The 26,296-nt window shown below is 36.3% G+C and overlaps 1 protein-coding gene and 1 long non-coding RNA gene across 2 annotated transcripts; both read left to right on the forward strand.

Moving 5' to 3' along the window:
* Positions 1–6,760: 6,760 nt before the first annotated feature.
* Positions 6,761–22,998, forward strand: LOC135718493 (uncharacterized). Its single transcript, XM_065240753.2, has 6 exons — positions 6,761–7,026; positions 7,425–7,566; positions 7,905–8,026; positions 16,293–16,437; positions 22,435–22,506; positions 22,716–22,998. The coding sequence occupies exons 1-6, from the start codon at positions 6,937–6,939 to the stop codon at positions 22,820–22,822; spliced, it is 678 nt and encodes a 225-aa protein (XP_065096825.1). The 5' UTR covers positions 6,761–6,936; the 3' UTR covers positions 22,823–22,998.
* LOC135718492 (uncharacterized) lies at positions 18,287–20,936 on the forward strand. The gene is made up of 5 exons (XR_010520850.2): positions 18,287–19,402; positions 19,728–19,825; positions 19,966–20,051; positions 20,132–20,246; positions 20,372–20,936. It is a non-coding gene; the product is annotated as an uncharacterized lncRNA (long non-coding RNA).
* Positions 22,999–26,296: the final 3,298 nt, after the last annotated feature.

Consider the following 26,296-nt stretch of genomic DNA (forward strand, 5'->3'; position numbering starts at 1 on the left):
CTTATCTAACTCTGGGGGATACAGTGAATAAGTTAAATTCCCAAAATGTCGGTGTGTTCCTTTAAAGCTGGAACAACGTTGCTATTAAATTCAAGTTATGAGTTCAAAATTATTCAAAAATGTTACAACGTAATTAACCTGCAGGTTTGGCAAGTTCATAAACAAGCATTTTTTCTGGATGGAGGAGGCAGGTACAGCACAAAGGTGCCCAAGCACTTTTCCCACAGGAAAAAAATGATGTGAGTTTGTCAAAGAGGAGAAAAAATTGTGCCTTTTTTTCTCAAAGTACTGACCAATAGCATAACAACACTGTCCTCTTCCTAGATCTGCCACAACAAATGTATCAACCTTAAAGGGAGTGTTGCCTGTCAACATCACTACATGTGAATTTCTCTTTCTCTCTTTTGAGTTTCGACACGAATGAATAACTTCATTTCTTACAATTGCTTTGTCACGATAACTGACCAACAGTCCTTTGTCTATGTGCTCTGCTACACTGTGGAGAGCTCTGTAGTCATTTTCATGAAGTGCTACTTTCTTACAACTTCCTCCCAATGTAGTGACCCCATCACACTTGATAGCATTCTGCACTTGTGTAGGATTTACCAAATCATCAAATGCTGCAATGCATTCAGTCGAAGCACAAGCTAATGTTTTTTTAGCATACAGAGGAAGAGCTTTCTGCAACTGAAAGATTTTTGCAATTTGCAAGGGTACACCTTGTGTACTCTTGATCATTTTGAGAATGTTTTGATTGTATGACTCAAACGTAAAGGCTGAGTGAGCCCATAATGGACCCCAGTCTCTTACACTTTGTGCCAAATGAAGGGAGAGATGGACATTATATGACATGTTAGGTAAACCATACAAAGTCTCCATTTCAGTCACAAATGACCGAAGCAAAACTTCTGCTTCAGAAACCTGCTGTGATGAAATGCTTTCAGATAAGAGCAATGCCAAACCTTTGGCAAATTTAGCCCAATGTAAGAGGTAGTTGTCGGGTAAAATCCCTTTAAGTGTAGGTATGCTGTAATACAGAAGCCACATGTACCATTCATGAGCTTTCCAATACTTTCTGTCATTCAGTGATCTTGGCACTCTGGAAACACAGGATGGGGGCTTAATTTGCATAAGCTTCCCATCAATCTCAGATACATATTTTCCTATGTACCATGGTTTTTCATGGTTGTCAGTACCAACCCACATGGAGGTCATTGATCTTGCCACACCAAGAAGGCAAGCATGCATATAATCTGGTACACAGCCTTGAATTAGATCAAAAGATGGCAATAAAGACAGAACTGAAGGTCCTTTTACACCTTTAACAGGACAATGGGTTCTCAATGCATCACTGGCATATTTTAAAGTCTGACTGTGACTTCTCAGTTCAGTATCGGTTTCAAAAGGGAATACTCTGGCATGACCTTGTCCCTTTTCTACAACAGTGCCCTTTTGTAAACAATGACAACAGCCAAATTCTCCATTAAACTGCTTTAGGTTTTGGACCATAGGTCTTGCAACTGAATCACAAACCGCAACCAAAGGAAACACCTTTGATCTACCACAAATTCCATCTGCACTACTCCAGTCAAACCCAGTAGTATGTAAATGATTGCATTCATTAACAAAGGGTGCAAGGTATGTGTTGCAATTTGGCTTTTCGGTACCAAACCATAATGATGATAACATTACATGTTTAGCTCTCAATTTAGGAGGTAGTTCATTGATCGTGTAGAGAAGAGGCCAGATACTGTAAGAAGACTTCTTGAAGACAGGTACACCATCACAACTGAAAGTTAATGTCAGGTTTAAGTGAAACCCAGTCTGATTGTCATTATTCCCAAGGCATTTCTTGTACAGCTCACCATCCATAATATCGGTAAGGATATCAAGAGGAGGATTACTTTTGTTTCCAAACAGATCAACCACTTTAAATTGTTCCATTAAGGCTTTCAGCTGAGTTTCAAGAGGTAGTACAATAAAGAAATTTCCAAGTTTCATTTGATCATTAGCATTACGGGAAATTTGACAGCTGTCACAAATGACAACGTCTCCTTGGACATTCATAGCTAGTGAGCATTTTTGACATACATAGTGAAATTGGATGTTTTTCTTGATGTCATCAAAGCTTTTGTAAAACAAATATTTTGTAGAAGACACAGCATGCCTCTCACTTATCACATTTGTAATTTTAAGGATGTCTTCCAATGCAGCATCACTAAGTCCATGCTTAAGTTTTAATGCCATAAGTAAAAGTTCATGTTGTCTTTTTTTATCCACATCACTCATTGTTTGTTGTACCTCATTGGTAATTGTAGACGTATTGTAGAGGGGAAATGGCAGAGAATGCACCCTATGAACCTGTGAAAAGTTAATATCAAAAACTTAAAAAAAAAGTTTTCCTTCAAATAAACAGGTGTATAGTAAATAAAAACACACCTTTTCAGTAGAAGTGTTATGGTGTAATGACAGATCAGTTGTTCCTGTGTCATTTACCAATGGTGACTGGGAAAAATAAAGGAAAGATACATTTTGTCAATATACACTATTAAGTTACACTAAAATACATCATAATATTGGGTCATGAGCAAATAGAAGGTTAAAACATACTTCCTCAGAGGTAGTGTTATAGTGTTGTAATAACACTGTTGATTCTATGTCATGTTCAGTTTCTGCCAAAGTTGATTGTTGGCCCTTAAATTGAAAAGGACACACACACACACACACACACACACACACACACACACACACACACACACACACACACACACACACACACACACACACACACGCACACACGCACACACGCGCACACACACACACACACACACACACACACACACATAAATAAAATAGTAATTTAGTCAATATAACCATACATTTACAAAATACTGACTATACTGACATCTGAAACATTGATCAAACAGGGAAAAGCAAACCTCCTGTGTAGTTATGTTATGGTGTGACAGCTCAGTTGTTCCCATATCATGTTCAGTTTCTGCCAATGTTGATTGGGGGCCCTTAAAACGAAAGGTACACACACACACACACACACACACACACACACACACAAACATTAATCAATCAGGTTCATATAACTATACATTTACAAAATACAGAATGTATAATTGTGCATCTGTAATATTGATAAAAAACACACACCTGTGTAGTTATGTTATGGTGTGACAGCTCAATTGTTCCCATATCATGTTCAGTTTCTGCCAATGTTGATTGGGGGCCCTTAAAACGAAAGGTACACACACACACACACACACACACACACACACACACACACACACACACACACACACACACACACACACACACACACACACAAACATTAATCAATCAGGTTCATATAACTATACATTTACAAAATACAGAATTTATAATTGTGCATCTGTAATATTGATAAAAAAACACACACCTGTGTAGTTATGTTATGGTGTGACAGCTCAATTGTTCCCATAGTGTCTGCCAGTGTTGATTGGGGGCCCTTAAAACGAAAGGGAGGGACACACACACACACACACACACACACACACACACACACACACACACACACACACACACACACACACACACACACAAACAAATATTAATTAAATTTTAACTTGGTCAATATAACTATACATTTACAAAATACTACATTTATAATTGTGCATCTGTAACATTGATAAAAAACACACCTCCTCTGTAGTTAAGTTATGGTGTAACAGCTCATTTGTTCCCATATCATGTCCAGTTTCTGCCAGTGTTGATTGGACACACTAAAAGGAAAAGGCACAACGACATACACAACAATATGTTAAAAAGATTCAAGCTTGTCAATAATTATACTGCAATATCATAATTTTTTTTAAATATAAATATATTGAGTCTATAACATTAATTAAACAAAGTTAAAACGGACCTCTGTAGTAGTGTTCTGCTGTTTTAATAGTGTAGCTGTTCCTGTGTCATGTCCAGATGATGCATGGGCAAAACCGAAAGACTAGAAAATAATTAATTTAACAATTAAAAAACTATCACATTGTGACAGAAATCTACATATACAGCTAAACATGCACACACACAAACCTTTTCTGATGCATGACATGAAGAGGCAGCTGCAGATGAAAACAAAGGAAAGGTAGGCAGCTCTTGATCACAGACATCTGCACATGCCTAAGACAGGGAATGTTATGTAAAACCTCGATAACATTCAAACAAAGACCTCAATTGAATAAAGTTTTTTTGTTTACCAAAAACATTTATATATCACTTATATATAAACATTGCTTATATTCTCCAAACATGTCCAAAAGCATACCTTTGTAACAGATAAATCCCTTGGACATACCCTTGATCTAAAACGAAAAAAAAAGACTTAAATGTGTATGAAGTCATACATATAATGAATGTTAGAAATACAATTCTTAAAATACAGAAAGAGTTCGGTTAACAAGTAAGTTAATTCTGACCAAGTTCATAATCTGAATTATTAAAATAGTAAAAAATAAAAAATGCTAAATTATATATAATGTTCTAATTACAACTACTAGTTTTTTTAGATTTAACTTAAATTTTAATCTTATTTCTAACCATCTCTGTATCTTAACTTATACAGGGATAATTTAAGTCATTTGCCGGCAAAGATATTTTTTTATATAAAAGCAATTGTTTAAAATTTTTCTACCTCTGTTCTGGTAAGTATTTCTTAATGAAACCTCTGGCCTATCGCTGAACACAACATTGTCAGAGCGCCCCCAGCCGGCATTATAATTAATTAATGCTCACGTAAAAAAATAACACACAATGAATACTGCACATAATAGACTAATGTAAAAATATGTTACAATTTATAATTTAAGATTGTAAAAGATCTTGAAAGCAGCCGCTAAAATGTCCAAACAATCACATATGTTTCTCAAGAGAATTAAGCAACGTTGCATTTGTACATTTAGTGCAAGCACATTAATTCATATTTTTTGATAAATACGTTTAAAAGAAGTATGTAGTGAACTTACCTTCTCCAACGACGTTCAGTTCGTGATGGTATTTGTCCATGTTTTTGTTGTAGATATTTTCGATACATTCTACTGCAGCATCTTTCTAGTCATGGAAAACCCATAGTAACCATATAGCAACTCCCGCCCTTTTATGTTTTAATTTGTTGCGCGGTCATTGAACAGCGCTCTCATTGGTCAGACAAACAAGTCTGCTGCTATTCTGTGTAACAACACGTACCGGTATACTGTTCTCCTCACTATTGCGCTGTATTAATATTTGAGTAATTGTATTTTTCAATATACAAAACATGTTTGCTTTGGTGAAATGGTGTGGAGGAGAAGATGCTGGAAAGTACAGCATTGTTGAAACAAAAAAAATTCGAAACTTTGACGCAAACTCCTATCTGGACGGTAAGACTCAATCTGACGAAACATTTGCAGTCGAATGGGGAAATGGAAAGCGACCCCAAGGTGGCTTCCCAGTCTACATGGCCACTATTAAAAAGGTTGCAGGTAAGTAACGTACTGCTTAAAAATTACCACAATATTGTTTATTGTAACGATAATTGTTTACTTTAAAGGTATACATATGCCAGGGGTGTCAAACATACATGATGATTTATACAGTTTTATTAAATATTAAATGCATATTTTAAAAACCCATGTCTAGTGTTTAGTTCGTTTTTGATATGAGAGACTTGCGGAAAGCAGCAAAACGCGGAACATGAACTATACACGGAGCCCAAAAATCCTGCCGTTTTATTGTTACCGCTCCGCTAAAGATCCATTGATTCCGTTAATCCACTTCGTGTTTTCCCGCCCGCTCCGCAGCATTTCTGTGTTCACTCGTTGCATTAACGGGTAGATTTATTATCAGTTGTTAAACCACAGAATCAGTCATTTGGAAGTTTGTTTATGTATTTTTTTTTCGGTAATGATTTGCTGTCGGTGTTCTAAAAGTGCTAACAACTTAGCAACCAAACAACAACAAAATAGCCATTATTATTATTAACGTTAATACTTGTCTAATCGATTTAATGTTCCCGATCAGATCTAACTTAATATAAACACTAAATGTGCTGTTGGCACACTTTGTAGACGAAAATATACAAAAAGCACCAATGCCTTCACAAAATAAAAATAAAAGAACGGAAAGGGAGGCTATCAAGGCAGTTCAACATTGCAAACATGGATTCAAAGCTCCATCACTCCAGCAGGTAAATCATATTGAATATTAAACAGATTTTTACAATTTAATTCTTGTTATTATATTTCCCATTATAATCACTTGTCTAAGTTGATGCTAGTAATATAACACATCATATTTATAATACTTTATATTATTAAAACCATAATAACAGTACCACCCCCCTTTTATTTTATAAATGACTGTACTCATTACAAATATATTACAAAGAAAAGTGAATAGTTTATGAACAATTTTGGCATTATAGGTATAATGCAAAATAAATTAAATTAAGGCTTTTCATAAGGCCAGTGGGTTTTGTACAGATGTAAATTTGTGTGTAAAGTACTATGTAAAGTATGAGTGTGAATTATGAAATGTAGTTTTCCCAGAGCTGTTTTTCTCTAGTTTTCTTGCTAATTAATTAGTTTGTTTAGTTAATTTTAACACAATTATCAGTACACCAAGGCTTATAAAAATTATCCGGCCCTCACATCGTGGTGTTATTTACCATCCGGCCCTCTGCCTAAAATGAGTTTGACACCCCTGACATATGACTAGTTTAATTCTGTACAGACCTCGGTGCTATTTTGAACATGTCTAATGGCAGAATGGATATCATTCAGCAGCACCATTTTAAATTTAAAACAGTAACTTATAATTTCATTGTGATTTTTAGAGAGAGAAACAACCCTCAATCACTGTATACCAGACGAGGATGATGATGATGGTGAAGTTATTACTCCCAAAAGAAAAAGAATGCCAAAACGTTTCTGGTTCGACTCTCCTGAGAGAAATGAGCTTGTGAAAGCACCGATTCTTAATAGCACATCTAAAGTTAGTAGAAAGGTGAGTTAACAAGGCTTGACTTATTGATGTTGAATTATATTTCTAATATGTGACCCTGCCTGTGGAAACTCAGCTAATTAATTTTTTAACATAAACTATTTCTTACATAAAATTGCCCAATACCATGTAAATAATATTCTATAAAAATATACCACTGATATCTTTATTATTAGCTGATAAAGGCCATGACAAAGATTAAAATAACAAGTAAGAGGTGAAATCAAACTTTAATGCTCCTAATCTAAGAATTAGATTTTAAGACTTTACCTTGGTTTTCACAGACAGTGCCACATACTGTATTATAAATGGCACATATGGAAATTCTACTTTGTAAAAATCACAAATAATTCAATGTCCTAGAGTCAATTATTCCTGTTTATTATGCTCATAATCTTTAGGAGACAGCTGAAGCAAGGCACAGCCAGGAAAAGAAAATTATGGCAGCTATCCAAGAGAAAGGAAAAGGAGATACTGATGAGGTTAATGAAATTCATCTTCTTCGGCAAGAAGTTGAAGAAATTAAAAAACACCTCTTCACTGGTATGATCCTCTGTAATTATAATTAGATGCAATTAAGTCATTATGATGTGTTATCTTCAAAGTGTAACCCCAGCCAAATTCTGTTTTTGTGAACTACGTAAGATTGTAATATAGAACATATTGTACACCTTGATATAATTTATATTGGGATTACAAAGATTACATGGAATTTATTATTAAAATCAAAGTTTTATTTTTCTTGATTTTTAGACTAGCTTAGTTTTTTTTACAGCTAGGGTCGCAATAGAATTGTGAATAGAATTAATCATTTTCTTCTCTTACCTCTCTTTTCCCCCAATTTACTGCTCCACATTTTTGATATGGTGCTGGATATTCAGAAATCCCTAAACTACACCATCAGCTTCAGGAAATAAAAGACACCCTGCACACCTTACAGCAAGGAAGGAGCTCTGTGGACTCACTTCCCTCAAACTCTGTGGACTCAAACCCTTCCTCATTGGTACAGTATGCATTTTAATTGTGACTGATTGACCTTGCAACACACAGATGTATTTTAAGCTGCAAAAATCCTGTTTTACATCTTAAACAATCTGACATAATTATATATTGTAATTTTTAAGTTCAGTCATTAGTTTCACTTTCATCATTTTAATCTTTGACATGGTCTTATATGGAATTATTGTCACGGTCCTGTCAGACATCTGTGCTAGATGTTGGTCTGAGTGCATCTGGCAGGACCGTGATAGTATTATGTTCTGTGTGGGGACGTGTGGAATCACATTGTATGCGTGGTTTCCACATGTTCCCGGTGTCTTGTTGCTGTCATGATCTTGCCAGACCTTAGTATAGGTTCAGGTCTGTGTTAGAGAGCAAGATCATGGCAGCATTGTGTTTACGTGGGAACACGTGCGTTTCACATCATGTATGTGTGACACGTGTTCCCAGTAAACACAATGCTGCCATGATCTTGCTCTCTAACACAGACCTGAACCTATACTAAGGTCTGGCAAGATCATGACAGCAACAAGACACCGGGAACATGTGGAAACCACGCATACAATGTGATTCCACATGTCCCCACACAGAACATAATACTATCACGGTCCTGCCAGATGCACTCAGACCAACATCTAGCACAGATGTCTGACAGGACCGTGACAATTATATTCTGGACAATATTAAAAAGGAATTGCAAATTGTATTTGCAATTGCGTTTCCTACTTGTGGGTGTAAAAACTGTGACTTAATTCAAACGCAAATGCAAACTGTTTGCATTTCCGTTTACGGGAACGTACAATATATGCCTAATTTCAAATGTAAAATCAAAGTTCATTTGCAATTGAATTTCCTATGTCTTTCGAGTTATGACCCTGCCATATTTTAATCTCAATTGCAATTTATCATTTGCTATTTCACTTCCTCTAGCGTCGCGTACTGATCTTGCCAAAACTCAAATGAAATCGCAATCCTCTTTGCATTTGCGTTTCCAATGCTTGTACTTAAACTTGTCAATCACAGTGTTGGGGGTGGGGTTATATTATAGGGCGTGTTTGGAAGCGACGTCACTCCCAGTCGACCACGCTTCACTGCGCTTAAACGGCCACAAGGGGGAGTACAAGAAAAGCTAAAATGATAACGCAGAAAATATTTTATACATTAAATTATATATTACCTCAGTTATATTTCAGCAATTAATCAAATAAGCTTAAGCACTGTTTATTAACTTGCATAAACTTGCATTAACTTGCTAGTAAAGAAAGATGCCATTTTAAAGCATTTTAATAAAAAAGAGCACATTCTGTGTTAATCAGATATGATATGAGCTAGTGACGTATCAAGTAAATGTGGGTACATTACTTTAATTCATGCTAATAACATTTTATTTTAATAGTGATTGGTTATGGAAGGACGGGGATGACTGGCTTAATGCGTTTTAACTGAGAACAAAAAACACCCGCTTCTTGCATTCTCCATCAATAAATATTCTTTCTTCAGGGTTCTAGAGCATCAGTCCACATACATTTCTCTCACCCTCTCCAGAATGATCGCATTTGCAGCTTTTATACTGTTTCCCCACGACGATAAATGAAGAGAAACATCTCATGCTGAACCTGACCCTTACGAAAATTAACCATTTACTACATTTAAAAAACATGGTTTTGACAGCCATGGTTTTCAAAAATCATAGTTAAACCATGGTTTTGCTGATAGTAACCAATACACCAAAAACCATGGTTACTACACTTTTACCACAATAAAACCATGGTTAATTTTCGTAAGGGGAACTTTGGGACCGCTTGTCTTCGGACTCGCTGTCACTCGTTGCTGACTCCGTTGAGCCACCGACCACTCTTTGTTTTGTCGGACAGATTAACATTTTTATATTGTTTTACTAAAAATACCAAGGTTACAAAATATTTGTTAACCTTTTGAAGAAATTTAGGTTATATGATATTTTGATACATAATAGACTGCATTAATTTTATACATTTAGTCAATAAGTCAGCTAAATGTTCATATATTATTTTTCTGATCGAAATATCATTTAGCATACTTCATTGACTGATTTATAAAATAATACATTTTCTAATAAAACACAAGTGTTTAAAATAATACACTTATGATACACTTCTAATAATACACTTATAGCGTTTGACATGAGATATTGTCAAAACATTCTGCCATATTATTACTGACAAAATCAATCGAAGGTCAATAATCAATTAATGAAGATGCGTTCATTTAATTCATAAAACTCACACTTTTGAAACAGTGCTTATCTGGTTAATAATTGCTGCAATATAACTGAGGTAATATATAATTTAATGTATAAAAATTTTTCTGCGTTATCATTTTAGCTTTTCTTGTGCTCCCCTAGTGGCAATTTAAGCGCAGTGAAGCGTGGTCGACTGTGAGTGACGTCACTTCCAAACACGCCCTATAATATAACCCCACCCCCAACACTGTGATTGACAAGTTTAAGTACAGGCATTGGAAACGCAAATGCAAAGAGGATTGCGATTTCATTTGAGTTTTGGCAAGATCAGTATGCAACGCTAGAGGAAGTGAAATAGCAAATGATGAATTGCAATTGAGATTGAAATATGGCAGGGTCATAACTCGAAAGACATAGGAAATTCAATTGCAAATGGACTTTGATTTTACATTTGAAATTAGGCAAATATTCGTTCGCGTAAACGGAAATGCAAACAGTTTGCATTTGCGTTGAATTAAGTCACAGTTTTTACACCCACAAGTAGGAAACGCAATTGCAAATACAATTTGCAATTCCTTTTTAATATTGTGCGGAATGTCATTCCATAGTCTTACTTAGTCAAGATTGAAGAGTTACATTTTCACAGAATTTTCTTTTACATTATGGAGGATGATTTTATGATTTTATATTGTAGACATATTTATGTAGAAAATTAATTTAGTTGTATTTACACTAGGGTTGGTTTTTTAAAAGGAACCGGAACCACATGTTTCGGTTCTAAAAGCGGTTCCGATGCGATTCACAGGCAAAGCGCTGGGAGCGGTCACTTTAAATAGCCATGTCTTACCTCATGAATATTAATTACATTGAGCCACTGTTTACACAGAAAACACTCGTGCTGCTGAGGTAAGCTTTGCATACTTAGTGTTAAAAGTCAAATGTGTGGATTCTAGGGATGTTGACGATACAGTGCGACCCGCGGTGGCGTGCACTTCACAAACTATAAAAAATATAAAGTACAGTCTCACCAAGCAAGATCTCTTCAAGTGCGCATGAATGCAAATGGCCATTAGGCTCAAGAGTTAGTGCGCTATAAACTGATATAACAGTGATTATTATATATTATAAAACGGTTAGTTCCAATCCTTGATTCTGATTGGTCAATAGGTGTGCTTTATTCACGATAAAACACTGCTATGACCGCTTCACCCAACGGTTCTATTTAATATCACTGCGCCCTTAGCAACACCCTTAGCAACACATAAACATATAATCAGACAAAGTTTGAGAACAGTTTGTTGTTTTTATTTGAGCTTTCATGTTATTGTTCGCAGTCAGGGACTATTTTTTCTAGCGGAAGGAATGCTTTTATTGATTTAACTTCATGAAAGTTGCACTAATATTATTTTTTACTTTAATATTGTGTAGTAACCGATTTATAAAAGCAATAAGGTACTCGAGGCAAGTGCTGTATCGTGAATAAGTAACGGCTGAAGGGGTTGCAGGCACTCCGCTTCGCGTCGTGCCTAACAACGCCCTTCAGCCGTTACTTATTCACGATACAGCACAGCCTCTCGTACCTTATTGCTTACATAAGTGCAGACATTATTATAACCCCAAAAGTTTGGGGCTTGAGCACCCACCGAAATGGCCAAGCACATTATGCTCAGTTGCTTCACATTTCGCTTCTAAAACCATGCAGAAAATGTGATCGCGCCGCTTTCCTCCTCTTTATAGTGTGTGGATGCTCCAAAGCGTCTGTCGTTGCTAAGTAACCTAAGCATTGCTTGACTTGTGACGAGCAGCCACCTACGGAAAAGAATTTGCGCATATGAACACGCATGTTTGATTGCATTAAATATATGTATGCATTAAATATAAGCCTATATGTGACCCGTCACAGAAAGCAGTGACACAAGTCGGCAGCACAACTTTAGAGATAAAGAGAAAGTAAAATAAAAAAAATAAAAGTTTTTTTTATTTGTGATTTTCATTTTTTTGCAGAATCTGTTAGTTGAGATCACAAAGAACACTCTTCATGTTTGAGATAGCAGTTTTTGTATATGTAAAGTGACACTTTGTAGTTTTTCAACCTTCATGATATATTTTCAAGACCTTTGTGATGGTACATCGACTTAAAATAGGTTGAATGACATGTCTATCATAGCCTGACGGGGTCTGTATCGCTTTTACTCGTATTTTTAAAGTTGGGTTTTTGGGTAGTAACCCAAGCACATAAAAAGAACTACAAAAATCAGCTTTACGGCATAAGTCACTTCCTCCACTTCCTGAAATTCGGACGTGAGAGCTAAACTATTTATTTTCCTGATGTTTTTGTAATGGCCAAAGCAGCAGCTAAGAAAAGAAACCCATCAATATTAGGCCAGCGTTCGCTCGCTGGCGTGAACTAAAGGAGGAGAAGGGGTTCCTGACCGATGCTGACTAGGCCATCATGCTTTTGGACTAGTAAGTAATGTTATATTGCTTGCATATATAAGTCCTGTCTGGCGCCGAACACAATTTTTTTACGTGAATTTTGCTGAAGGCTGCTGTTGAGAGTGTAGAGAGTGACTGGTAGTGTCACGGACCTACAACTCAGCGACCCGGGTTCGATTCTTCTTTAAGGCAATATTTTTTATATAAACTTTAACCAAGCGACTACCGTTACAACTGGCTTGTAAAAGTGAGCTATGCGATCTTTTGGCGTTTGAAATAGTTTCACGCAAGCACGCAGTACTTTAACGCGAGCACGCCAAACTAAACTTTAGATATTTTTAGTCCAATGTCACCTTACGGGCTCGGTAGGAAGGCACAGGCGGACTTTGTGCGTTTTATTTTTTCCTCTCTCTCTCTCTCTCTCTCTCTCTCTCTCTCTTTCTCTCTGACTTCTATCTTCTTTTATTTGTTAATGTTCATTCTCCTGAAGGGGATTGTATATTTCATGTAACTTCTTGAATCAAAAACGTAAAGAGTTGTCTTCTTTTCCTTTGCGACAGCGTTGCGGCGCTTGTTGTCTAGGGGCGCTAGACGTGAAAAATACATGTGTAGCACCCCCTAGTGGCCAAAAAATTATACTGTGTGCCTTTCAAAGCGTACATTTTGCGGTTGAAACGGCTTGTTTTTCCGGAGATTCTAGCATGCAGCGGGTGGCGTCATTGCTTGTGTATATTTACATACTGCAAAAGCAGCTTTTGTTTGTTTTGTTTTTGCCCCCGCCCCCAAAGGGAACAGTGTGGCTACTTAATAGGGATAGTTCACCCAAAAATGAAAATAATGTCATTAATAACTCACCCTTATGTCGTTCTAAACTCGGAAGACCTCCGTTCATCTTCAGAACACAGTTTAAGATGTTTTAGATTTAGTCCGAGAGCTTTCTGTCCCTCCATTGAAAATCTATGTACGTTCCATGTCCAGAAAGTTAATAAAAACATCATCAAAGTAGTCCATGTGACATCAGTGGGTCAGTTAGAATGTGTTGAAGCATCGAAAATTCATTTTGAATTACGACTTTATTCAGCATTGTCTTCTCTTCAGGTTCTGTTGTGAACTGCGTGAAGTCTCGTGACTGCAGTTGACACGCCGAACTGTTCCTCAGACATGTTTGCTAAGTTTTTTTTTCAAACTTATAGCGTGCGTCGCCCCAGACTGTAAACGAAGCTTGGGGACACAAAAAAAAAGCTGGGGCGCAACAAATAACAGTCAGCCGCGTCGTACGTCAGCCGCGTGCGTCACTGGCTTGCTCGACTTTATGCGGCGCCGCAGTCGAATGACGTTAAAGTACCGCGAGAGCTCTTCAAGAAATCTTACAGAGTAGTTTAATTTCGACTCGCGCTTGCGGTTCTTTGACGTCATCTGTCTGTCAGTTCTTGCAGCGCAGCATGAAGTCAAACACACACAAAAAGTCACACAGAGATCGTTGAATTTGTTATTTAATTGGCTACATGTTTTGTCTATCAATATTTCTCATGAAGTCATTGGCTGTTGGAGATTACATCCCTAAAGGACCTCACGTTTTCGACGGCGCTGTTTGGATTATTTATTTTACTACCTTCCTACTTTTAAATACAAACTTTAAAGGCGGGTTCATGTGTTTACCGGATTATTATATTATTATTATTATATAATATTACAAGACGTTCATGCGAAATCTGATGTAAACAATAGACTATATATCTATATTTCACAAATTATACGCATTTGAGAACAAACATGGTTATTGGATGATTCACACATCTGAAACAGATTGGATTCGACTTGTGATCAACACAAAGGTAAAAAGTCATGTTTATTTTTGCATGTTGTCATCCGTACTTCAGTCATAAAATACAAAATATGATGCTAGAACATCTTTATCTCAAAACGGCTTTACAGGGGGTATGGCTTAGCTAAATGAGATGTAAATGAGCCCTATTGTCTCTCCCAGCAGGAGAAAATTGTAACTTTCAGAGTCTGTTTTCTCGGCTTTGAGTTTTCCTGAGTTCCTACATTCAAATGGCCACAACTTCTCCAAATCTTCTTCAAATCTCAGATTTCCATGTGTTACACATCGTTGGAAAGCTTAGAAGCTGCACTTTCAGAATCTGTAAATAACTCAAAATGCCTCAGATCCGACTTGTGTCCCTACTTTTCGTGACTGGTCACATATGCATCAATGCACATTGCACATACAAAAATCAGGGATGCACCGATCCACATTTTTTCACTTCCGATCCGATCCTGATACCTGAATTTGGATATCGTCCGATACCGATACTATTCCGATATCAGCGCTGTATTTGCTGCATTTAATATTATCATTATTGTTGATTTTATATGATACTGAAATAAAGTCCTCTCAACAGGCAAGTATGATATGTATGTGTATGTATGCATGCATTGCATGTATGTCCCAAAAGGCAACTTGAGGTAAATTTAAGGTCAGAAAAGGAAGTCGGAAAAACAGGGAATCCCATTCTGAAAACAAATATGCAACTGTAAGGGTTTCAAATTGATTGTCAATATTTATTACATTTCATAAATTACAAATACTTTCGTCTTGAACATTTAGGAATGAAAAGTGCAAGTGTAAACATTTTACACTTTCAATAAAACGATGTGCATCTGAACAGTAAAAATCAAGTACACAATCCCGTTGTCTTTCTGCTCACTGGCTAAAAAATCCTCATGCTCTTTAACATGGTGTTTTTTTTAAATGTTTGATTGCGTTTGTTGTGTTGTACGACGCGAGGGAGCTTCCGCTTCCTGAATAACGGCTTTGCAAACATTGCATTTTGCCGTCTTGCTTTGCGGTGTTTCCAAGGTAAAGAATTTCCACACAGCGGACATGTTGTCTAGCTTCAGTCAGCGCTATCCAGCTGTCTACAAACTGCGGAATGGATTTCCTGCGTGAGGGCGTGTCTCATAACTGTGTCTCGTTGAGCTGCGCCTCCGTTCAGGAAATCCATTCCAGTTTGCAGCCTGCCGGCGGGAATCACTTTCATAGTCATTTCAGCAGACAACGTTAAAGCGCAGACAGCTTGGATATCTAAGCATGTTGGATCGGAAAATCCGATACGTGAATTACGCAGATATTGGTCCCGATACTGGATCGGATTGGCCCCATCCCTAACAAAAATTATTACTTGTACAGCAGCCTTTGCAGGATATATTACAAAACACTTGCTTCAGCATATATAAATCTCAAATCATATGTTTGTGAACTACTCCTAACATGTCCACTTCACCAGATAGGATCTTCTGAGGACTACTTCAACAGGAATAAATGGAACTGAAAAATATTAATTCACTTTACTTTTAAAATGTTTTGACGTGATTAATAAACACAAATGGAATTGTTAAAGTATTGTGCATTATTTTTTTATTATATGGAACCGGTGTTGGAACCGGGAATCGTTCATTTTAATGCATTAATGTCACACATGGCCCATTTGTTTTTATTTTAAATAGTATATAGTTATAATACTAATTTTGTATTTTTATACTAAAAACCTATACATCATTAGAAAGATGTAAGAGTATTTTTTCTTGTTTCTAATACCATTTTTAATAGGAGGAAATTCATCCTGAGACAGGTGTGAAGGTCCCAAGAAATGTGTGGAGAGCAGCAAACCAAGCCAACACTGGAACTGCCATGGCACGGATTTTACTAATGGGAGTTTTTGACATCGATACACTAATGGAAAGCAATTTGAGAGGTAAGCACAGTGTGCTTTAGAATATAAATGTGGCCCTGTCTGTATAAAAGGAAAATTTAATTCTGAGATAACAAGCATCAAAGTTGGATTTCAAACTTTAACACGGTCTTGCTCTGGCAATGGTATAGATATTAAATATATTATATTCAAAAAATAATGTTTTGTTGTTTCATAATATTCTGTGGAATCTTGGTGTTTTAGTGTTTTTAAAGTTGTTAATGTGAATTATGATTTGGTTGTTTGTCTGAAACAGTGGTTCTCAACGTTACAGGCCCACTGCTCTGCACATTTTGTATATCTCTCTCATCTGACACAATCAGTTCAGTTCATGGAGATCTCTGCTAATAAGCTCATGATTTGAATCAAGTGTGTTAAATAAGGGAGACATACAAAATGTGCAGAGCAGTGGGCCTCCAGGAATAACGTTGAGAACCACTGGTCTGAGTTATTTTTCACGTAGCGGTAACTTTTGAACGCATCAGGTATGCTAGCCAACTTTGTTAGTTATACAACAAGCATGTAACTCAACTAAACAAGAAACTAAACATAGAGGAAGCTGTCATCTTTTTTTTATCAAGTTGTTGTTGTAAGTGCATTAGAATAAAGGAAGAAGGCTTGTGTTACAGTATGTGTCAGGTTTAATATAGATGCCATATACATAGGTTCACAAATGTTTTTATAGACCCTTTTACAGTTGGTAAACATTAGGGCTGTGTATCGCCAACAATTTCCCGATACGATACGTATCCCGATACAAGGGCCCCGATACGATGCGCATCACGATACAAGACTATTTTGAATTACATTTTTGTTCAGAATTAAGTAACATTATTACTATTATTGTTTAATGTACATTGAATAAGCAGTCTTGTCTTTTTGCCATTCATTTATTAGCTTTTGGGGTAACTCATAGAAACTCTTAAAATCTCAGAGTTCATTTTTAAAACAGTTTTACAAAGAAAAACTGTCTTACTCTAGGCATTATATTTGTCTCTCATTTCATTATTCTATATCTATGAATATATGTGTAAACATGCAGTCAGACTTAATTTTATTTAATAGAAATCAGATTATTACTGTGACAGCTATAGTTTGAAATAGCTCTGTATCTCTTCTCTAGATGTACACTTTTCACATGCAAATCTTTGTCGTGTTTCTTCTCTAATGCGTTAGTACTGTTTTATAAGAGAGCGACTAATAAGTATAGGCTAAGATATCTGCGCTTTCATACTGAACTCATTGATTTTAAATACGCGCGCGCGAGAGAGAGAGAGGGAGAGAGAGAACGCGCCTCGCAGGCACGTGCGCCAGCGAGACAGACACGTAAAGTGAAAGGTACCCCGCTACCTTTAACTCTACGTACTCCGCGGGACACATGCGTCCTTTCCATATGGATTACGCATCAGCAGCGATTGGTCACGTTACTTTAAAAAGTGCATCCGAATCGATACGGAAGATGCTGTATCGATGCGCGCATCGTCAGTCGTCCATGACGATGTATCGTCGTATCGATATTTTGAACACAGCACTAGTAAACATTGTGACGTATTTGTGTGGGCGGGGCTTAGCTGGAGGCAAAAAGAGCCGCAGAGGCAATGTTGACAACCTTAAGATAGCACGTTTTAGGAGGGATTTATTAAAAATGGATGCAGAAGCAGTTTTGGAAGTGTCCGAATATGTACAGTCACTGATTCTGCGGGACCGTGACAGGTATTTTTGTAAATTAACTCTTGCAATTTTAACCAGGTTTTAGATATTTCCTAGACAACATATGAATTACTTTCAGGTGGTTTGGGTAATTTTGTCTAGGCTTACTTTCTTATGTAACCTATCATCTCCGTCTAGTCTGTACACAGCAAAATCACCAGTGTTAAATTTTCAGGGATGGTGTTAAATACACAGTGTTGATGCTGTTTTAACACTATCTGGTAATAAAATAACACTGCCATTGCTAGGCCAGTGTTATATTCACGACAGTGTCAGTGTAAAACAAGGGTGTTATCAGATTTCACTCTGAGCGGTGTAAATCAAGCCACGCCTCCACTAAACATTTCCTGTCAGGGATTTTACCGCCATTTTCTTTCACCGGAGGACTGAAGAGATCAGGTAAATCAGTCTCATAATATTCACATGGTTTGGCTAAATTAAACTGTTATTTCTCTGTCTGACTCTACGCAGCCATATGCCAAAAAACCTAAATAAGATATTTTTCCCATTTTATTTCCCCTTTGTTCGTTATTTGGTTCAGTTTAATCAGAGCTACCTTGTGTAACGTTGTTCCCTTGTTAGTTTAGTATAAAGTTAAACTGCTAGCTAAAAGTTTAAAACCAAGAAGGATAATATTAACAGGAGATATGAACGAAAGAATTGAACCATGATAAAACGCGACATGCACTACAAATTGAAGGTATGAAATTAAGTTAAATGAAAGCTCGTTTATTCACCATATGATGCTCGTTATGAGGTAATCATATAGGCTAGATACCGTGAGTTAACGAGGTCGTTTACATGCACGTGAGTGCACGGATATCGGTTAATTATTCAAATTACTGAAAAACACGGAGAAAACAGCAACCGCATTGTCATATGTTTTTCTAAGATGTATGCAAACAGGGGAAATATCGCCAAACCAACAATTAATTTTACCAAAACCTCACAATATATCATCATTTGTATGCACAGATTGCTGGATTGGATGCATTGTGTGTTGTAAGCTTTTCGTGGCACTAGATGTCAGACAGATGCAAATGGCAAATACATACAAAAGTGTAAAACGTGTAAGGCTAACGTGAACGTTTGTTTTTTTTCTGTCATTATAGATGCTAGTTTGGTGAAAGTTCACACTGAGTGCTTCAAATCATTCAGAAGAGATGCTGTTTTTAGGGCAGTTTATTAAAGAAGACTTGACATGGATGACTTCCAATGAGAAACGACTGCTAATACTTATATAAATTCATTACAGAAGGTAAGTTTATATATTTATACATATAAATCATTTTATTTGACATAACTGAACAGTTAACCAATCTTTTTATATGTAGTTTTGTACATATTATTATTATTATTATTATTATTAATCTGGAAAGAAACTCACATGACCTGCTGCCAACTTTAATAAAAATATATTATCTTCTCATACATCGTTTTGCTATTGATGTCATATTAAATAGCAATCAAATTGATTACTATTTTGAAAATGTATAAATGAAGATTCATATTGTCTTGAGTGCTGTTTTTAATATAAAAAGAATGTTGAGTTTTCAGAGTCTTTATTGTCATTTTTGTGATAGGACCCTACCAGACTATATTTGAATACGGCATACTCATGAATTCTGGAACTGTTATTCCTTAACCCAGTTCGGAGGATAAGAGCTTACCAACTAGTTATGTGAGTACACACAGTACATTAGTACTGTACACTGTCTCTAACATGATTTATTATACTGAGATGATTTTGATTCAAATAACGGTTAAAAATGCACCCTTTTTGGTATTTTCTTGACTCTTTTTGTCTTTGAAAATCTGCAGAAATATGCTGAGGTGATGTATTGCAAAATAGCCAACATACAACAATATGGATGACCCTCTGTCTGGTCAACAGGAGTTTAAATATGGTAAGTGTACATGGGTTTGCTACTTTTACGGTTTTAAAGTTTAACTGTATACTCATGGTGTTTAAATTCTGTTTTGCTAGGACGGGACAGTGATGTGGCAGCTCTTCCCTGGCTCATTCACCTCTTGCCTTCATTTGTGAAAGGAAGAAAGACTGGAGAGGGTCAATGTGCAACTGAAGCTACTGATTGTGCTATGTACGTTTTTTTAGTATTTTGTTCTAGTTATTTATTCAGCAGTTAGTTTGCTTGCATTGTTCACCCCATGTAAATGCATACAAGTTCATAAATACACATCAAATACACTCTTTTAAAACACTTAGGTGATGAGCATCAATCCATGCTTTGAGGGGGATGAATCGGCACAGCCCTGCCTGCACTGCGTTGGGAACAGAAGTTGCATCCAGAATTTTTGCATCATTCTGGACCAAAAAGCCATTCCCTCCATGATGAAGACCACTGATGCAGCCTTCCACTACATCATGAGTAAAACAACTACAGAACTAAATACCAGGTTGGAACGTATTTAAGAAAAATGAAACGTCTTTTGAATTGAAATGTCTGTTTTGTTATGGAAAAATCTTTAGTATTGTGAAGGATAAGCATTTCTGCCTGCCAGTAAGGTAATTGCAGTGTATTTTAATGTTCAAGTTTTGAGTAGGGTGGCTAATTTTTTTTAAACTCTCATTTGATATATTAAAGACCTTATAATAAGTGGTTTTCATGTCACTGCGCTGTGGTATAAGATAACTTTCATTATTCCATACTGTATTCTGTATTCTAATTGTAGCTGAGGTATTTAAATAAGCATTGTTAAATGCAAAGTGTTGTGTGTATCAATGTAAATATTAAATGTGATGTACTTTAATAAAAAGAGGTTTTGCAATATTTCTTGCCATTTGTCTTCTATAGAAACAACCCATTAGCAACAAAAGTGGCTATTAATCAGTATTTTAACACTTAACATTGTTGAATTCACATTACACTGGTGTTGACCTTAAATTAGGAGTGTTAATTTTTAACACTGTATTTCTGTGCCAACACCAGTGTAGTGTGGAAACAACAATGAATAGTGTTGAACAAAGTGTAAAATTTAACAATATTGAGTGTTAAATTAACATATAATGAGTGTTGTTAAATTAACACTACACTTTTGACTAAATTAACACAGTGTAGTGTGGACACATATACACACTTTTCAAGTGTTAAATTTGACACCCTGGGTGTTATTTTAACACCAGTGATTTTGCTGTGTACGCCGTATTGCATTCAACCATGTTGAGTTGTGCTACACTACTGTTTGCAGCTAGCAATGCATTCGGAGGTAAAGGAAGAGGATGGAGATTAATCTTTTAGTATGTTTATTAACTTGCTGTTGACGCATCATTCTCACAGTCAAAGCAGCTCTCACACACACTGATGAACACTAAGAAGAACTACAGTGGCTTACAGAGGACAAACATAATCATTAACGCAAACGCGTTTTACATATTAAAGCAACACTATGTAGTTTTTTTACCTTTAAATAATGTCTCTAAAATTATTTCAGTGATAGAACAACTTTTAACTGGACAAATTGTACTGTTGCTGCAACCTGAGCAGCCTCCTAGCTGCTACAAGCACACTCTGAAAGTGGCGGTGGAGGGTAGAGCACACAGCCCGGCCCCTCCCCCTGCCTGCAGAAAAGTGTCTAATACCAGGCACTGTTGCGCTTTTCAACCACATGGGGGAGCTGTAAGTCATTTTTACAAGGAAACTACATAGTGTTGCTTTAAATACTTTAGTGCCCTCGTGACCACTCACATATACAACATACACCTGAGGACACAAACATATTCTAAAAAAACACAATTGTCTTCTTGATTTCTGTGAAGAAATGTCTGCCGGGATCCGGTAAAACTTTATTTTTGAACCAAAAGTGCTGTTCCTTCTAATCAGGCAGCCAAAAACACAACAAGGTGACATTTTAAAGTCAAAAACTCACATTTTTAGCGCGTCGGCCATGAGTTGCTACTTATTTTTTGCCTCTAGCTAGAGCGGTGACGTCACAGTGACGTGGGTGATTAAGGGGTCTATAACATAGTATTGCTGTATAACTTTGGTCTTGCCACATTATCTGTGCCATGGTATTTTTAGTAAAACTGTAGTTTAAACCGTAGTAAAACTATGTAACCATATTATTCTTTGTTGTGTATATAACCATTTTATAAAACAAACATAATATAGTTGTTTTTATATTATAGTAGTATAAAATAACATTTACAGTGCGCAGTCATGCTAAGCAACAGTCCTTAGCTATGAGAAAATGACTGTAAACCATGACTTACTTTTGGCTACTTGTTTGATTTTTATTAACAAATTTGTCTCTTATTTGCAAACATCTCAGGTGGAGAATCAAAAATTGTTAAAGGGGAAAGGCGTCGAGCTCTTGATGAGGTCAAGGTTAAGGCAATTATTGGTGAGTCAGGTTTATTTTACAAAGTTCTTATCTTTCAATTTAAATAAGAGTCTGTCTTGTCCATATATGGCAAATTTGATAAAAGACACTGAACACCATAAAAGTTTTTACTATTTTTATATGATGCTGTTATACTAAAAAACTAAACTTTGTATTCAAGCCTTAAACTACAGATTGTGCATTGAACTTCTATCTCTGTATGTTTTCAGACGCTGTCATTATGAAACACCCAAGGACAACAACAGGACAGATTGGAACTGCTCTAAACTGCAAAATGGCAGAGCTCAGGGTGGCAGCAGCTAAAACCAAATGTTAATTTGATTAATTACATTATTACAAAATATTTACATTATACAATACAGTTACAGAAAACGTTTACTGTTAAAAATGACACATGTGTAATTTTACTGTAATTTATGTTTGTAATGTGTTGTAAATGTTCACTTAATATGTAATAAAATTTTAAGTGTTTTCCCTTTGTGCTTGCTTTCCTTAATTCCTCCTGATTACATATATTTTTTATATATGAAGTTGTAATGAACATATATGATCAAATATTAAAATGTCATACAATTATATAAAAGCATAATACATACAATGCAATATATATTTTGTCCATATATGGACATGTATTCTACATCCATAGATGTGTCATATATAAGTGTATTTGGAGACATATTTGTTACATATATGAAACCGGCCATTTTTGTAATATTTTGAAATATATGTTGCATATATGTACAAGTATCTGGCATATATTTTGTATATCTGTAAAGTCCATACATAGACATATATACTGTATATGTGTTTTACATATATTGCCATATATCAGATTTCCGTATGGGACAATGGAGCAGGGCCATGATGCTTGATTTTCCATGTTCTTAAGTCATTTCTCAGCAGGATTCATGCTTTGTGCCAGCAGCCCAGACCTCTGTTATTTGTGATATAGTGTGTGAGGTAAGGACTTTTAACTGTCCATTATTTTCACACATGCAACCGGGAGCTTCATGGGAAAACAGTTTGCCACCATAAAACAGCTGAACCAAAATGTTGGCATATGTTTGAAAGAAACACAGAAGAGAAGAAACACAGTTGGAGACTGTGTCTAATGAAACCTTGTCAACTCATTGAGCATCTCAGTCTGTGGCAAGTTACATTGAATTTATAGGTTAAGCTTGAGACATTCATTCAAAGTATGATTCATTCTGCTTGGGATCACTGCACATTTTACATGCTGTAAAGTAAACTTGAAATCTGGGGTGGCAGTGTGGCTCAGTGGGTAACACTGTTGCCTCACAGCAAGAAGGTCCCCGGTTCGAGACCTGGTTAGCCAGTTATGTGGCCTTTCTGTGTGGAGTCTGCATATTCTCCCTGTGTCAGCATTACTCTGGGTTCTCTGGTTTCCTCCCACTGCCTAAAACATGCAGGTTAGGTAAATTGGGAATGCCAAATTGCCCCACCCCAATGTGTGTAATAATGTGTGATTTTGCGATGAAGATGCTAATAATAATCTAAATTGACATTGCTTTCCTAATTCAAGAATAAAAATTAAAATATTAAATATATATCACCAAATAGAAAGCAGGGATGATTGACAAACTGTATGGCCTATATAAAAATCAAGAGTCTGCAATCGACGGAACCACTAAATCCAGTGTGATCTCCTTCCATTCGCACTTTCTGGTTATTTTTTTTTAAGTGGAGAGTCAAGACATCTGACTACTAAGGTAAACTGGTCGGGTGGATGTGAAAAGTTGAGATATTGAATTATACCGTCTCCCAGGCTCCTTTCATAACGTGCACTTGACCACAAGATGCGCTAACATTTCTTCAGATTTGTAAATGAGCATAATTTATAAATGAGCACTTACCAAAAGTTACCATGATTTTACCATACTGTACCATAGGCGCTGATTTCGCTGGTGGATTCTCATGTCTCGTCTTCCGGGGTGTCTCGTCTCGTTTTTTGTCATGAAAGATAAAAGGTTTTAAAAAACACATGGACCCATGTACATTGGACTATAAAATTGGATTTTATTGTCGTGTTATAGGTCTTAATTTTTATGGTCTTAAAAAGGTCTTAAAAAGTCTTACATTTGACTTGGTGAAACCTGCAGAAACCCTCATTTACTTGTAACATCTTGCAAATATCAGATTTTTTATGATGTTTCCAAAGAAACGGACACTGTTTAATTCAATTTAATTGTCCATTAGCCCTTTATTAGTACACATAGGCCTTGGTTATATTAGGACATTTAAGTAGTTTTTACAAACAAACTTTACAAAAAACATTACTGGTGTTCATCTTGAGACAAAACAATGATAATGATATATCTTAAGATGTGTCAGTGCCAGTTGTTTTTAAATAAAGGCAGCTCAAACATGCATTTTAGTCTGGGACTAGGATAAGCCGTGTCCGGGGAAACCGCCCAATTGCGTTTAACTTGGAATGGTTTGATCAGACAGGCGTTCACAAAGCTCACTCTGTGAACAGGGCACTTTTTTCAGTTTCCTTTTAAATTCAAAGGTCTTTCTTATTTTAACAGATGTGGGCAGGCCTGTAGCATTCACATGGGATCATTCCCATGTGACCCTAACATGCACTTCCTGTCCAGTAAGCAAACACCCAGGAATGAAACAATCCCACTTTGTACCTACAAGTTCACCATTTCGAATAAAGTGCTTTCTGTCTCTGCCTTTAATGTTTATTACTCTCCATCACAGAAAGACTTTATTTGAACCGGTACTTTTTGAAGTTAGCCCTAAGACGGACCAATCTTTTAAAAAGAAAGAAACAGCTAAACCAGCTTAATCTGGTTTACAGGTTTTGAATGGTCTGGTTTTCTGGGTTTGCACTTGTCAGCTTGTTATGATGGCTGACCAGGACAATTTACATGAATAAACCATCTGAGGAGCAAAGAAACAGTTTATGGATGAATAAACTGGCTAATATTAGCACTTGAGCAATTCAATTCAATTGAAATGTCATTAAAATATGTAAATATCAAAAACGAATTACTAAAAAGACCTTATTTTTTAAATGCAAGATTTTACTGTTTAAATGTCTGAGGTTCACATGTGGTAATGTGGTACTTGAGGCTTTACCACAGAATGGAAATCCTTTCCACTATAACCAGTTGTTTACATTTATTTGAAACATGTCAAATACCCGGTTGCCACCCTGTGGTGAACTTTGTTGAATATTTTGGTCTTTGTCTGGATTTCTCATTTGTAAGCATCATTGTGAAACACCATTTTCAACATTGAATTTTACTTCCTTATTTAATGAGCATGAGAGACTTTAAAGAGCATAATATTATTCTAACTTTCTTTAGTGTGCATTCTTGCTGTTTGTGCATGAAAGATGTCTTCAAAGTTACAAGCACAAAGTCCACTTCAAAGGAATATATTCCCTCTAACAGAAAACACTTTTCCAGAACTACACTGAACACCTCCTTGGTAGTATTTTCTTCTCGGGACGAAGACTTCACAATATTCCACATTTAACATTCTTGCCTAAGTTATTTACAAAAATGGGATAATGGCAATGCCTGTTACTCTCAAAGACCCCTTTTCCATTGGGGCTGGCTCCTTGTCGGCACTGAAGCTGGAGTGAACGCTCGGCCAGACCTAAGTACCGGCTTCCACCAAATAGAGAACTGAGTGTACTACATCACCAGAATTGCTCAGGGTGATAATATTTTACTGCTGCCTGTTATATTATATTACTTTACCGCTGAAGTGTAATAAGGGAACATTGTACTTCACTAAAGGCAGTTACATCCTA

Source organism: Paramisgurnus dabryanus, chromosome 10, assembly GCF_030506205.2.
Source record: "Paramisgurnus dabryanus chromosome 10, PD_genome_1.1, whole genome shotgun sequence".
Taxonomy (NCBI): Eukaryota; Metazoa; Chordata; class Actinopteri; order Cypriniformes; family Cobitidae; genus Paramisgurnus; species Paramisgurnus dabryanus.